This window comes from Mixophyes fleayi, chromosome 12, assembly GCF_038048845.1.
Source record: "Mixophyes fleayi isolate aMixFle1 chromosome 12, aMixFle1.hap1, whole genome shotgun sequence".
Classification (NCBI taxonomy): Eukaryota; Metazoa; Chordata; class Amphibia; order Anura; family Limnodynastidae; genus Mixophyes; species Mixophyes fleayi.
In genome coordinates, this window is record NC_134413.1 from 56,680,493 (window position 1) to 56,697,318 (window position 16,826).

At 43.6% G+C, this 16,826-nt stretch overlaps 1 protein-coding gene across 1 annotated transcript in view; it reads left to right on the forward strand.

The window, feature by feature from the left end:
- Window positions 1-16,826, forward strand: part of RTF1 (RTF1 homolog, Paf1/RNA polymerase II complex component) — a 77,337-nt gene that overhangs the window by 21,507 nt on the left and 39,004 nt on the right. The window contains exons 5-6 of the mRNA XM_075192719.1: window positions 5,530-5,650; window positions 13,771-13,882. Of these exons, the coding sequence (XP_075048820.1) occupies window positions 5,530-5,650; window positions 13,771-13,882 (233 nt within the window). The remainder of the gene's footprint in view (window positions 1-5,529; window positions 5,651-13,770; window positions 13,883-16,826) is intronic.

Sequence of the window (16,826 nt, forward strand, 5' to 3'; positions counted from 1 at the left end):
CTGACAGCAGCATATGAAAAATGTATTGCGCCGTTTCCTAACATTTATTTCGCTTTGGAGGGGCGCATCTGGTTTTCGAATTCTAGAGTGGACTCTAGTTCGTTGATGGGAAAGATATTGCTTTTTTAAGCAAGTGCCTATTTGGATGGCTGAGCCTTGCAGGACCGCTTTCAGTGCACACCAATGAGTGGAAAGAGATGTATCGTCTGGGTTGTTAGTGTGACTGTATTGTGACAACACTTCCGAAAGAGCGACCCTGGTTTCCAAAGAGGCAAGTAGGTAGGCCGGCATGCGCCAAGGTCTCGGGGGAATTTTAGTAAGTTGTAGGTTCCAGGACCACTCTATCAGGGCATGGTCTGCCCATATGATAGGGAGTATGTTAACAGTACTGGTGTGTTGAAGTGTCCATTTATCTGTCAGGACCATATCTATTCCGGAGTATGTGTTATGAACCCCGGAGTGGTAGGTATATTCTCGTACATTTGGAGACTGAACCTGCCAAATGTCATATGGGTCATGCTGCGCTAATAGTTTACGAAAAGCGGTAGATGGTCCAAGGGTTAGGTCGGTCCTGCCGATCTGACTAAATGGCCTCTACGGACTTTGTGTACTTCCTTGTATAGTGACTTGAGGAAAGGAATTTGACAGGAGTTAGGGTCAATAGGGAGACTAAAGTCACCAGTTTGTCTTCTACAAGTCCAACCAGAATTATAAATCGTCCAGATTTGTTCTCTATTTTTAATTGTAGACTGAAACAGACACGGGTACTAAACAACACAGCTACACCATTCCTTTTGAATGGGCTATTAGCGAAGTGTCCCGTTGGGTATCTTGGGTGTCTGAGTTCGGTTGGTGCACGGGACGAAAAATGTTTCTTGAAGGGCTATAACATGTGCTCTGTGTGTGTGGAATGTAGTAAGCGCCAATCGGCGTTTATTTGGGGAGTTAAGTCCCTTAACATTCAGAGTGTAAAATCGAACCATGAGTTATGAAAAAAGGGAGAGTTATAGCTAAGGAGCCTGTTCTGTTCTTGAGTCATGTTGTTTGAGTTATCAAGGGGGGGGAGGGGGGACCAGGGTGGAGAGGTTCAAGAGAAAAAAAACTGAACTGGAACAGGTGGCCTGGCAGCCATCGTGAGCGGCAGCAGCTGAGGAGAGCTCCGTGCATTCGGGTTGTATTTGGACCCTAAAAGGTTTTCACTTGCCCCTCTGACCGTCCAAAAAGTGTTCCAGAACCCCCCTGGACTACGGTAAACCACTTGGAGGCCGAGCTTGCAATCTGTGTAGGCGCCAACAGAATCAACAGGCGCGTCCGGAGGCCCCAGATAGACGCCCGCCTCAGTGTGTCTTTAACTGCGAGGAAAAAAAATCTTACTGGCAACGCCGGAACGCCTGGAGAGCAAATCGGGACTGTGCGATTCGCCTGCTCACCCGGCACAGCGTTAATTGGTGGCTCCGGGGCTGGTCCCCTCATACCTGGCGCCTTGTTGACATCATCCGTCCCCATTGGAGGCCCTGTCACTCACATGCTAGAGACACTCGCCTTGCCCGACATCGTCGCCACTTGCGGCCCTCATTCTGTGCCTCGCCTGCGGTCTCCAGGTCCATCGGAAGCCGACCAGCCGCACTTCCTGATATCGGCACTGGACTTCCGGTCGGCGCGGCTCTGCAAACACCCTGTCGAGTGGTGAGTCTGTGCCCTATCCCCCTCAAGCTCAGCGGTCTCCCCACAAGAAATATATATATATATATATATATATATATATATATATATATATATATATATATATATATATATATATATATATATATATATATATATATATATATATATATATATATATATATATATATATATATATATATATATATACATATACATACATACATATACACACTTGCATTACTCCCTGGTGGGGATCAGCGCTCTGTGTATGTATTTTTGGGAAGTGCCCAGTTCATGGAAGCTGTGATTAGTGATTTCCTTCAAATTAATAATTCCTGGGCATATTGTACAGTATTATTGCAGCAGGGGGACCTGTGCTGTCAACAAATAAACACGTGGGAATCCCCTAGTGTTTGATCTAAGAATACTGTAGCACCAGCTCCCCGCAATCTACAGACATAAAAAGGCTCAAGACATTAAGAGGATAACATCAAGTATATTCAGTTCAACTCTGTCTATAAGAAGTGTGAAGATTTACCACCCTCTATTGTCTAACTCAAAATTTATAATTGAAAGTGTTGCCTTATGCCTGCTGTACAATAGTTTATCTGTTACTGTGTCTATACTGCTATCTAGTGGCCAGACAACGACAGTTCAGCTGAAGCAAGTTTAACACAACCAAGTGACCTTTTAACCACTCAAGCCTTAAACAACATCTTCTACTTTCCATTTCAGAGTGGGCATTTGCTTTTTCGGCATGACCGTTTAATTAATACTATCTGGCCCGGCCCACCCGGAGACACTCTTGTTCTCACCTATAAATCCTGCCTAGTGTCTTGCTATTAATCATGCATAAAAACAGCTGCAGAGGTAAAAGCGGGGCGGAGACGGGAATCCTCCAACACATGACAAGACAGGATTCTCCAGTGCATACCACCTCTCCCCCTCCGTCTCCTCAAGCCTCAGCGGGAAACCCGTCTGATTCTGCAGATGCTTTAGCCACTATTCAGGCTATGATGGTTTCATTCCAGAACACCTTCACAACTGAATTTCAAAAACTGTCGGCGGATCTCCGTGGCAAAATTGCGCAGTTGACCAAGCGTACTGCTTCTATTGAACATAAAGTGGAATCCAACTCTAAAGTGTTGCAGGAAACAACACAAGATATTGACTATCTGAATAGGGAGCTGTTCTATAAAGAGAAATCGGAAGATCTTGAAAACAGAGAACGCCGGAATAATCTTCGGATTCGTAATATCCCGGAATTGGTGGACCATCAGCAGTTGGAACCCTATCTGGTCCGATTATTCCAAAAATTAGTTCCTGAGCTCTCAGAACAAACCATATGCATTGAACGCGCACATAGCCCTAAGCCTGAAGACACAGAACCTCCCAGGGATGTGGTCATTAGGTTCCTGTCCTTTAAAACCATGGAAAGCATAACTACAGCAAGCAGGAACTCTCCTTATATTCTATTTGAAGACTCCAGGATTCAAATCTTCCAGGATCTGGCTCCATCCACAATCTTGAAGCGCAGGGAATTAAAGGACGTCGCAAGAATTTTACGAGAGCATGGTTATAAATATAAGTGGGGTTTTTCCTTTCGCTTAATTATAGATGCTGGTGGCCGCCAAATCACCATAAGGGATCCTATTGAAGGCAAGGACTTGCTACGTAAACTTGATTTGGGCTGTCCGGATCCGATCTCCAGTCAGGGATAGTAGTTCTTTATTCCTTTGGTACTAGGTGCCCATTCTGAACGTCGGCATTCTGGATTGGAGATTGGGCATCTACGGCTTCTTGTCTAGTGTAACGGCTCCATAAATCGTAATCTGCCGTCCTGGGCAAGTACCATTGTTCCTGACATTCTCAACTGAAAAGAACTATGTGTAGCGATTTAGTATAGTTTGAATTACAAATTATATTAATTAGTCAGTTCTATAAATGTCATATTTAATATGTTGCTCATATTTTCATGTGTTATTCTTGCTTTTGCACGTTTAAATGTGTTTATGTTCTGTTTACACTGTTTTCCTAATTGTTCTTTAGGATAACTTTCTGCTGTTGGGGATCGGCCATGTCTCCTGGGCTCTTCTGCCGTTTCGCACTTTGTGAGTGATGGGGCCTGTTCGATATTATGGTTCTGTTTACAGTCGATACCTGTGGTTTCGGTTGGATAGCTCGTGGGACATGGCCGCCTCCTGGTGCTGGAGTTTGGATGGAGACTTAAGGTTCCCTGGGAATTTTGTTTTAGAATTTAAGCCCTTAATATTGATTAAAATGTTCCTACATGCATGTTATTATTTTATTGTAATTCTTTAGAAGGATTTATACTTCTGTTTGTAATACTTGTTTCTGGGTGGGGTGGGCGCCACTTTTGCGCCTGTTGTGGTCATGGACTTTAGTGTACTGCTTCTTCAGGGACTTCAATTTGTTCAGGACTTGTTGCTGTGTCCTCTTTATGCCACGTTGTGTGAGTATTTTGGCGATGTTGTAGTACACTGTGGCATCCTTCACAGTCCCATTCATTTGCCTTCGAATTTCTTCCTCCCCTCTGACATTCAGCAGCTCACGCACCTCTTCCTCCATCCAGTGTGTCATAATTGCTGTTAATACACACTTTTTCAGTGAAATAAAAGCAATTTTCTCCCAACAAACTCCGATTCTGCTTCAGCTTGATCTGCACTCCACCATCCACCATTTCTCCTAAACTCCTTCTAGAATCTTCCAGGGGCTCCCACCGATGACAACATCCTCCAGAGACAGGCAGACAGCCAATCAGCTTGTTTTCTGTGCAACCCGGGTTGAAAAACCCGGGTTGCACCATTCATAGTGCGGGCAACCCGGGTCCGACCCGGTAATTACCCCTCGATAAATCCCGGGTTGAAGACCTGGGTTTTTAGACCCAGGATTTTTGAGTTGTACCATTCATACTGCACCAAGACCCGGGTCGTTTGAGCTCGCCCCGGCAAAAACCCGGGATTTTGGTGCAGTATGAATGGGGTATAAGATATGTTTGGGCACCTCAGACAATCTCACGCCTCTGCTGTGCTTAACTGACTAGACTGTTTACAACTTTGGGCTTCAAACTCCTTCAAGATCCTTATCTATCTGGCTAGTTTCAAAAGATCCTTTGGTAATTGCATAGGTCACCTAGGTCAGTCAAAAAGCTTACTTTGAGAGGTTGCAAAAAATATTCACATGGTCATACATTAGTTCAACAGAAAATAACACACAGTGATTAGATATACTACATAATCATTACACAAAGTAAACCTCTTGGTATTGCCTGATGGCAGTGGCCTCTTTCGGTAGGCTAATGCGCAATAATTGTTCAGAAATAGTTTGAGGAACATGAGCATTCAAGGTGTTGACCAACTTCTACAGACCTCAGTCTTGATCAAGCATCTGTGGGATGTGCTGGAAAAACAAGTCCGAGCCATGGAGGCCTCGCTTCAGACTTTAGCAGGAGATCCTTTATGTGTTATTGCCAGATACCACAGGAACCTTTCAGAGGTCTTGTGAAGTCCATGCCTCAACGGGTCAGAGCTGTTTTAGTCGCACGAGGGGGATCTACACGATATTAGGCAGGTGGTTTTAATGTTGTGGCTGATTGCTGTGCATTGTCTACATTGCGTTAACTGAACGTTCTGCATGTAAAAATGTGATATGCAATTACATCTTTACTTATATGTTTAAAATGGCTAAATGTCTTTCCATTCATTAATGTTGATGTATTTTTATTTCCATTGTTGTCCTCCAAATGATTATAGAAAATATTTTTTTAGATGGACAAAGCTTGTAACCTGCTTTAGCGATTCTTTGTGTATAATCGTGCTAACAATGTCTATTTTTGTATTTTAGTTTTGATATTAAGAAAAAACTGAAAACTGCAAAGCGAAAAGAAAAGAAAGAGAAAAAGAAAAAGCATGATGAGGAGCAAGAGAAAAAAAAGCAAACACAGATCATGGAAACTCAGGCACAGGTACTAATTAGCTAAAAATATCTTTTGCACTATGGACAGTTTGCTTTTTACTCCTATAACTCTTTACGCTCATCCTCGCATCCTTAACATTCTAAATATGTAAAGGCAAAAATGTACACAGAAAAGAATGGAGGGTACTTTTTTATTTTATTTTCTCTTTCCTGCCATTGGAGGACACTGCAAGACATGGGTATAGTAGTGGGCTCAGGAGTCTTACCACTTTAACTGCTAGATCTTTGAACTCCTCCCCTACTATGCCCCTCCTCTCCTGTGAGATCATCAGTTTTTCTAAAGTGACTGGGAGCTAGGTCACTAGAGTATAGGCTCCTGCCTATACTCAGTTAGTTTTTAGCGAATACATGTTTTTATTTTTTATTCCCTATTAGGTGCGGCGCGGGACTCTAGATTAAGACCCAGGTGAGTGAACAAGATTTTACTCTGCTCACTCCGGGTCCCGCACAGGTAAGCGAAGCAGTTATGGCTCCCTTACTCAGCACCTCTGCCGGCATTCCAATAGTATTTATAAATAGGGGGGCAGTGTGGTGGCATATTTATTAAAAGAGGACAGTAAAAAGGGTCCCCGCGAACCGCAGCCACAGCCCCGTTAAGGAGGAGAGGCTGTTGCAGCTTTACTCCCTTGACCGTTAACTGCCATTTTTGCCGGCAAGACCCGCTCACGCACCCTAGGCAATGAGCATTTTAAGGAGGTTAAGTCAGCGCTCACACTCGGAGGTGAGAGAGTGCTGTACTAATAAGCACACGCTCCTGGGCACTGTAAGTGTGTGCCTAGCATACAAGGTGGCCATACAGTGGTGGGCAGCACAGTGGCCTAGTGGTTAGCACTTCTGCCTCACAGCACTGGGGTCATGAGTTCAATTCCCGACCATGGCCTTATCTGTGTGGAGTTTGTATGGTCTCCCTGTGTTTGCGTGGGTTTCCTCCGGGTGCTCCGGTTTCCTCCCACACTCCAAAAACATACTGGTAGGTTATTTGGCTGCTATCAAAATTGACCCTAGTGTCTCCCTGTGTGTGTGTGTGTGTGTGTGTATATATTAGGGAATTTAGACTGTAAGCTCCAATGGGGCAGGGACTGATGTGAATGAGTTCTCTGTACAGCGCTGCGTAATTAGTGGCACTATATAAATGATGATTATAACGGTACACAGTATATGCAGAACAGCAGGCAGCAGACAGGAAGGGGAGGAGGAGTTTTAAAACATTTCTCCTCCAATTCATTTCCTGGCGCCAATTTACCTCAGACGATAAGCAGAGACAGCACTGACTGAATCCTCTACTCTGCCTCTAATCTACCAATTTATATGCTGCCTGCTTTACTTACAGGCTTATAACAGTATAATTTTTCTGAAGGGAGAGTGATTATATTTATATTTGTATTTTCTCTCTCGGTATCTTTTCAGACAGTGCTTAAAGATATATAGGGAGGGTGCACTTATTATATGGACTACCTGGTACAGAAACTTGGTAGACTCCTATCTAAAAAGCCATCTGTTTCTGTATATATCTTTAATACAGAGTTCATTACCTTGTATTACTTTTGAAAGAGCAAAAATGGCTGAGGAGGGGACTGCTAAATGCAAGGGTCACTCTGTGGCTTCTGAGATGTATTATACCTGTGCCAAATGTAAGACCAAGCTTTCTGTTGGGCACACAGACCGGGACGCCCTCAGCGCAGCCTGTACTGCTGACGCACAGGCGCGGAACAGCTCAGCCCAGGAGGTGTCTGCAACAGTGGGGGAGCCGCCTTGGCTACAATCTTTCCCATCTGCTGTGGAAAGACTAACTAGCGTCATGCTGCGGGTTACTGATGTACGTGATAACACTACTACAATCACCCTTACAAGCAGTCAGTCTGATGAGAACACAGCCTCACACTCTGAAACAGCCCTTAAAGAGAATAGATTATTATCTATTACTCACGAGGGAAAAAGGATTATTTCTGATACGGTTCAGAACCTAGATCAGGATTCAGACCTCTCCTCTGCTGAGGAAGCAGAATTAGAGTTAGACCTTGAAGGTGAAGGTTATCATGATTCAGATTCAGCCGCTTCAGAGTGTAGACAGTCTCATTTTAGGCATCATACATACCTTAGTTTTTCCTGAACCTGAACCCTCAGTTCCCGCAGGGGTCTCCCTGTTTAAAAGAACCAAAACTCAGCTAGCAACGTTCCCTCATTCTCCAGAAATGTTGGAAATAATTTCGGAGGCTTGGCAGAAACCAATAAACCATTTATGATGCCGGGCAGATTCAAATATCTTTACCCCTTACCCTCCGAAGACGCAGTTAAATGGGAATCTTTGCTTAGGGTAGAAACCCTAGTAGCGCGTCTAGCTTCATCTTCTGCCATTCTTGTTCAGGAACGTATAGCCCTTAAGGATCACACTGATAAGAAGTGTGACTTAGCGCTCCGCTCAGCATACACGGCTATTGGCAGTTTATTTAGACCAAATATGCGCGTGGTTTGGGCTAATAAGGCTTTTCAGCTAGGGACTGAGGCGTTGATTAAGGGTCTTAGTGATAACACTCCTCGTTCAGAGCTCTTAAATTTAGCAGAGCATGTTCTAGAGACGTTTGAATATGTAGCGAATGCAGCTATGGATGCTGTATCTATAAAAGCTAAGGCCTCTGCTCTTGTTGTTGCGGCTCGTCGTAGCCTTTGGTTACGGACATGGTCGGTAGATGCCGATTCCAAGAGACCATTAGAAAATGTACCCTTTGATGGTATAACACTTTTCGGTGCAGAACTGGAGAAGGTTATTCTTGAAACTGCGGGGGGTAAGAGGACTGCTCTTCCTATGGTGAACAATAGACCCCGTCGGGGTAGATTTTGGTCCTTTCGGAGTTTTGCCCGAGGTGGAGGAGTCCCGTCTAGAGGCCAATACATGGCTGCTAGAGGATCATCTAACAGAGGCAGAGGAGCAGCTAGGCGAGGATCTGTTCGCCCAGCAGACAAAAATTCCGCGTGACAAGACTCCTCGGGGGAGACACAGGTGGGAACATGTCTTCAGTTCAGAGATCAATGGTGGGTGTCCACATCGGATCTCTGGACTCGTGGAATAGTGTCCCGAGGCTACGTCATAGACCAAGCCCATCCCCCCCCAGTCACAGATTTTTCATCACCCCCCTCCCCAATTGTCCTCTCAAGCACAGAGTGCTTTAGGGAGCCATTCTAAAACTCCTTGCTACACAGGTTAATAGTACAGGTGCCTCTTCTGGAAAGGGGACAAGGTTTTTACTCAAACCTCTTCTTGGTTCCAAAACCAGACACCTCCTTCAGAACCATTCTAAATCTTCAGTTACTAAACAGGCAATTGAGGATTCAGAAGTTTCATATGGAATCCCTTCGTTCGGTGATTGCAGGTATAGAGGAAGGGGAATTCCTTGCATCAATAGACATCAAGGATGCCTACCTACATGTCCCAATATGGGAGGGTCATCAGTGTCTTCTACGCTTTGCGGTATGAGTGGAACACTTTCAATTCAGGGCTCTCCCCTTCGGTCTAGCTACTGCGCCCAGAGTTTTCACCAAAATTATGGCGATCATGGCAGGTCTCTTACGTCAGAAGGGAATAACCATAATTCCCTATCTCGACGACCTTCTCTTGAAGGCTCCATCACCTGCTCTCCTAAATCACCACATAGAGACCTCCATGCAGTTTCTTCAAAGTCACGGTTGGGTATTGAACATACCGAAATCTTCACTAGTCCCAGCACGACAGATGATTTTCCTGGGCCTAGTGTTCAATACTCGGTCTCAAAAGATTTTTCTTCCGGACCAGAAGGTTCTGGCTCTGCGGAAAAAGACCAGTGCCCTCCTTGTGAAAAGGAGGGTCTCTATCCTAGATTGTATGAAGCTCCTGGGGACAATGGTCTCTGTATTCGAGGCAGTCCCATTTGCGCAGTTTCATTCCCGTCCTCTTCAAGCAGAGATCCTGCACAAGTGGTCAGGATCTCCGAAGCATTGACAGGCAGATCATTTGCCTGTCCACTCCCACGAGGCTATCCCTTGCCTGGTGGACATCCAGGGCAAACTTGGAAAGGGGCCAATCCCTTCAGACCTGGTCTTGGACTGTCGTCACAACGGACGCAAATCTGTCAGGGTGTGGGCGACAGGACACCTGAGACTTCAGGGCATTTGGTCCCCTCAGGAAGCCTCTCTTCCTCTAAATATACTGGAGCTCAGAGCAGTATACAATAAGCCAGGTTTTCCCAAACCCAGTCCTCGGGGCTCCCCAACAGTGCAGGTTTTTCATATCTCCTTGCTGGAGCACAGGTGTATTCATTACTGACTGACACATTGTAACAGATCCACAGGTGGTCCTAATTATGTCACATGTGATCCAGAAAACATGCACTGTTGGGGAGGCCTGAGGACTGGGTTTGGGAAACCCTGCAATACGCTGATAGGATCCCAGAATTTCCTAAGGGGAAGACCTCCAAGTACAGTCAGACAAGGCCACCACGGTGGCTTACATAAATCACCAGGGCGGTACGCATAATGGAATGGGCAGAACATCCCGTTTCGAGGATTTCAGCCATCCACGTTCCAGGCGTTCAGAATTGGGAGGCAGACTTCCTCAGCAGGCATACCTTTCATCCGGGGCAATGGGCCCTAAACAGACAGGTATTTTCTCTGCTGGTGGATCGCTGGGGAAGGCCGGACATCGATTTGATGGCGTCCAGATTGAACCATCAGGTCACACGGTACGGCTCAAGAGCTCGAGACCCAGGGGCGGAGCTAATAGATGCCATGGAAATTTCGGTTGGTGTAAGTATTTCCTCCCATCCCCATGATAGCTCCGGTCTTAAAGAAGCTAAAAAGAGAGCGAGTTCCTGCTATTCCGAGGTTTAAATCATCTAGCTTTGACGACCTGGTTATTGAAACCCTAATACTTAAAACTAGAGGGTTTTCTCAGCAGGTAATTGCTACCATGATCAAGGCCAGAAAGCCTTCTTCGTCATCCATTTATTACAGAGTTTGGAAGACTTATATCCTGTGTTGTGAGGCTAAAGTGTTTCACACTTCAAGATTGTCTTTCTCGCTTGCTTGACTTTTTGCAAGAGGGTATACAGAAAGGTCTATGTCTAGGATCCCTCAAAGGTCAGGTATCTGCTCTCTCTGTTTACTTCCAACGGAAGATTGCAGACCTTGCTGACATCAAGGCGTTTTTACAATGGGTTCTGCATATTCAGCCCCCGTTTTGTCATCCAGTAGAGCCTTGGGACCTCAACCTAGTTCTCGCAGCTCTCTCCAGACCTCCGTTTGAACCTTTACATTCCATAGATTTAAGGTATCTTGGAAGGCGGCTTTTCTATTGGCTTTAGCTTCAGCTCGTAGAGTGTCAGAATTAGGGGCTCTATGCTGTGATCACCCTTTCCTTATATTCCATTCTGACAGGGCAGTACTTCATACAAAACCTTCTTTCTGCCCAAAAGTGGTATCCAGATTCCACTTGAACCAAGAAATCGTGGTTCCGGTATTCCGGTCAAAAAGACTCCCAGGAGGAGTCCTTAGTGTCTGGATGTTGTTCAATCACTTCAGTGTTATATAGACCGCTCGGCGCCTGTTAGAAAGACTAGAGACCTGTTTGTTCTCTATGATGCCCATAAAAGGGGTTGGCCAGCCTCAAAGCAATTAATTGCCTGTTGGATTACTCCTACAATTCGAGAGGCCTATTTAGCAGCCTCGCAGTCTGTTCCGAAGGATTTAAAGGCACATTCTACCAGGGCAGTAGGCGCCTCCTGGGCGGCTAGACACGGGGCGTCGGCGGAGCAGTTGTGCAGAGCGGCGACGTGGTCTTCTGTCCACACCTTCACCAGGTTCTACAGATTGCAGGGCTTCGCATTGGCCGATGCAAGCTTTCGACGCAGAATTATGCGCGCAGCTGGTCAAGAGCAATCCCTCCCTTGAGGAAGCTTTGGTATATCCCCAATGTCTCGCAGTGTCCCCCAATGGCAGGAAAGAGAAAATAAGATTTTTACTCACCGTAAAATCCATTTCTCTGACAACATTGGGGGACACTGCGCACCCTCCCTTGCTCTGTATATAGTTCTGTGTGTGAAAACTGTTGTTGGGTGTTTCTATAATTTTTAAAAACCTTTTCAGGTTGTATCACCTCCTTTCTTCTCACGCTTGGTTATTCAAAACTGACGATCTCACAGGAGAGATGGGGCATAGTAGGGGAGGAGTTCAAAGATCTAGCAGTTAAAGTGGTAAGACTCCTGAGCCCACTACTATACCCCAATGTCTTGCAGTGTCCCCCAATGGAGTCAGAGAAATGGATTTTACGGTGAGTAAAAATCTTTTTTTTTTTTTTTTGTGAGATTATGCAGCATTTACCAATTAACCCCCCCCCCCCCCCCCCACTGACAAAGTTTCCAAATATGAAACTGTCACCTTTTTTTTTTTACTAAGTTATGAGTACCAACGGTCACCTGAAAAGATTCTAGGCTTCTAAATGATTCGCCTATGGTTGCTTTGGGACATACAGCTTTGAATATTGAATTAATTTCTTCTAAAGTTGGTCCACTGATAAACCTATTTAATTTAAAAAAAAAAAAAAGTGTGTATATGTGTATTTAATGTGTGTGCTGTATTTAATGTGTGCATAATATGGTTTACTGAAAAAAGTATAATGGCATTGCAGAAGTACTGTACATGTCAAAACTAATCAAATTCTCTGTATGTCCAGCATTTTATAGAGTATGGGTTACCTAGCATTTTTGTACAGCCCACACTTTCAATCCATCAGAGTCCAGCCAATAGGGAACAGTTGTGGTGGTGGTTGGTTACTGCACTAAAGTTAATTTTTATGGTGAGCTTTATCTGAAACCAGTATCAAAGGTTGTGTCCTATTGTTAGAAGTGGACATACATACTCTGAGCAAACTCTTTCTTATGAGAACTTGCCATGTGAAATCCCCCATCACTGGATCACTAAGTAACAGCAGATTTGTGTGCACATCGTGGGTCAAGTGCTACACCCACGTCCTGTTTTCTTCATTGGTATCGGGGTCCACTTGTTCAACAAGGAATTGGATTCTATTTGGAACTCCATGCCCCTAATTGCTGGATTAGACCAGACTGGAGAAATCTTTGCCAGCCGTACGTGGACTTTTTGGTTGCTATACATTTGGCCCTGGTCCATGCTTGCAGGACTGGTGTTTTATTTTACTTCCCTACATTTAGCTACATGATTTTTATGCATAAACCCACTCTGTATATGGATGTGGGGGCGAGTGATCACTATTTTTCTTTTCATTTTGCATTACCCAAGGAGATATGTGTGTGGTTTTTTTTCATGTATTATTAACTTTTCCTAATTATATTACACAAGTTATGATTATGAAGTTATGATACTCATGCATTCTAGTCAAATCAAGCTACTTGAGGTCTTAAAAAGGTTCTTGTCATGCATTTGGACCTAGCCCAGGCCTCCTCAGGGGAAGAGCGTTAGTTCCCGACGCAAGCGGCCTTTTTAATGTGTGTTCATGAGGTAAAATTACCTCACGAAAATGAGTTTGACCCCTCAACTCGTAAATTTAGCCTTTACTAACCCTCCCACGGGGGGAAGGGGGGGATAATGGAAGTTAACGGACTTGACTATTCTAATTTTTTTGTCAAATAATGTCAGTATACCAAGTTTCAGGTCAATTGGATGAGCCCTTTCTGAGAAAATAGTTTTTTACACACACACACACACACACACACACACACACACACACACACACACACACACACACACTAACCCACGCCTCTACACATGTGTGTTCATGAGGTAAAATTACCTCACGAAAATGAGTTTGAGCCCTACCAAATTTCAGCCCTTTTTGAATTTTTTTTCCCCACACACACTAAGAATTTAGTAGGTCAGTGTATAACTCTGCCCAGCAGGTGACGCTGCAACTTGTTTTTTTTTTTTTCCACACACAGACGCCACTAAGCATTTATATATTAGATAACATCACTATTGTTTCATTCGTTTACTCAGTCATCAAATTGATATTTCAGACACCTAGGAACTTTTCTATTGGTAATGCATAAATGCCATGTTTGTAACCTTTGCAGATAGAACAAGAATTCCTCTAAATTTTTTTTTAAGGTAACATCACATAACAAAGAGAGACGGTCAAAGAGAGATGAGAAATTGGACAAGAAATCCCAAGCAATGGAGGAGCTGCGGGCAGAGCGAGAGAAAAGGAAGAACAAGACTGGTATGGCCCACTTAATTGTTTAACATATCCTTCCCAACAACATTGGGAAATTGGTAAACCTATTTAACTTTCTAAATGTGAATAACTTCACAATTCTTTGTTAGAACATATGTTTAATATCTATATCTGGTATCTATTCCAGTACTTGATTTCAGTGTGTTTAGTGAACTTTCTGTGGATGGTTTACCCATATTAACAGATTTGTGAAAGCTGTACAAAAACTGTTTTGTTAATAAAACTTTAGCTTTCATTTTGTAAAGCTTAATTAGTACAGGGGAAATACGTGTGCTAGAACTACTTTTTCATGGTAACTGACTCCATGTTCCACAGGGTAGAAGCATTGGTGGACGTTTAAAACTTTTCATCTGCTGTCAAGGTCACCGTTAATGTCAAACATGATTTAATTTTTTGAGAATTATAATGTAACTGATTTTTTGGGTTTTTTGGGTTTTCCTTCAGCCCCTGGGGAATAGACTCCCTGCTTGAGCTCCCCTACTAATAATAATAAAAAGCAACCCTTTGGGGAGAAGAAGGTGAGGGTCTTGCAAAGGGAGTTGGCATTGGACAGTGAAACTGCATTCCCTTCTATTTTACATTTCTGAGAGTGTCTGATAAGATTAAGTCAAAATAGGAAATCGAAATCTTAAAAGAAAATGGACTGTGTTTGACCCATATCTCCTGCGTGGTGTCAGTTTGACTCTTAATGCATGTAGTGTGAAATGTGTGAGACTGTTATATTCTGTGTCTCTGAATAGGATAGTAGTTGCCACTGGGGAGTTTATCACAGAACATGTTTCTGCAGATGTCCCTTTATTCTGCATTGTTCATTATCTAAGTCCCCTGCATGCTTTGGATATTCCTCTTGCAGTCCATTCTTCTGTCTGCTAAGGAGTCCTGAGACATCACTTTTTTGTTCGTTTATTGCCCGTAGAGGGACATTCACATGTATAACTAATGCTATCAGACATAGATCCTCTGCCTCAATATGTGTTTTCTGTGTGTATCTATTATGATGCCTCACTATATTAAATATGGCTTTGTATATTGTAAACTAAATGAAAAATGATTTGTTTTAGTATCTGGTGTTGGTCACTATGCAATATTCCTTTGTAAAACCTCACTTCTTTGTTTCAGATGAGCCACACCAAATATATAAGTAAATTTAAGTTTATAAGTAAATTAAGTAAGTTGGTCCATTGATAAACCGATTTAATAAAAAAAAAAAAAAAAAGTATGTGTCGCATTATGAGCGACAATAGAATGTTTAGCTCCTAAGTTTTGAGATCTGTGTATGCCATGAAGTAGTGTGTTGCTAGGATCAGCAGTAATCCAAACTGGCATGGTTGATTGCTGTACAAAGGAGAATATCTGTGTATAAATCGCCACTCCCATAGCTCACATAAGTAGTAATACAATTGGCCGCTAAGTGTCTCTGAAACGTCCGTGGCAGAAATTTAACTCCACTCAATTTTCCTCTTGTCCCATAAAGGTGCGAGAGGAAAATGAGCAGATATTTGTACTGTAATTGGCGGCAATGTGCACAGCGCAATGACAGCGCCAGCAATTGAATTCTCCCCGTAATGTTAAAGAATGCTGTATAGAAGTCTGACACCGTTATTATGGTATGTTGACTTTTGTTTTCTATGGCAGCCAATACAATGGGTTAATACTCTTCCAGGCTGGTGTCTACCAGGGAATAGATACACCCCAGGTAGTATATAGTGCAGCTTCTCCTGTTCCCCTGTTTGAGTGACTGGTCTGCATTTTCAGAACATTTTAATGTGCAGGTTTTGTGTTCGGTCACTGTGCTACTTTTGACATGATGAGAGCTTTCCAGCCTGTGGTACTGGAGTCTATTGTGAGTATTATTCAGTCTGATTCTGAAATTGACAGTCCTAGTTCTCAGTTTTGAATTCTATCACAAGTTGAGATACTGCTTTTTTGTTCTTGTCAGTCGAATGACAAATCTGGAGATATTTGCAATCCTACTGAGTAACTGGAGATTTCACATGTGCCACCTTGCTCATGGGAGGTTTCCTATAGTAGAGGAAAGCACTTCTAGGCCCTTTCATATTTTTATCCAATGTTGATCTTGTAGTTGACAAGTCAAGGACTGGATCTTGTTGCATCTCTTAGTAGTTACTTTGTTTTGTGCAGTGCCTGTTAGAACCCCCAGAAACTTTATCCGCTATGACGGCACTTTGCCGCCTTTATAATCTAGCTTGCACAATGCGTTCTGACTTCCCTGTCACTGGTATGTCTCAGCTAGGGCCAGAGAGTTATCTCCTGTTTCTGCCAGCGGTGTAATACCTTGGTGAAAGTTCTCTGGGATGTTGACAGACCAAAGGGAAGACTGGTGACATGGAAATGGTGTCCCAGGACCTGAGGAATCTCTGGTGATTTGCTGCAACAGGGATATGGAAGTAAGCACCCTGAAGATCTACAGATGTGCGAACATCTCTTTGGCTTATAACACTGAGAATTTAATTTCCATATTTCATATGGAAATGTCTTGTATGGACAAAGTGATGGAGTCTCCTTAAGAGCAGAACGAAAAGCTTCTGAAGATTTTCGGACCAACAAAAATTTGCAATAAAAGACTGCCATTTGGGCTAGAGGAAGAGGAGCTGTGTAAAGCTTCCAACTCTGACAAAGGTGAAGGGGTTCTGGATATGACAGAAGTTTCCCCTGGGAACATAATGCAATGCTTTTAACCCTTTCTGACAATATCCAAAACCCATTGATCTTGAATAATATGTGTCCACCTAGCTGCTTACTCTGTGAGCCTGCTACCCACAGGTGTTAGTGGGCAGTGAGCCAGACAATAGTCCTCCTTTGACTTGCTCCTCCCGGTTTAGCCTGACTGCCCAAAAGGGTTGTGTGGGTGTATTGTCTCCCAGGCTTATAACTACTTACATGTTTGAAGTTGTTGATGAGATGAGGA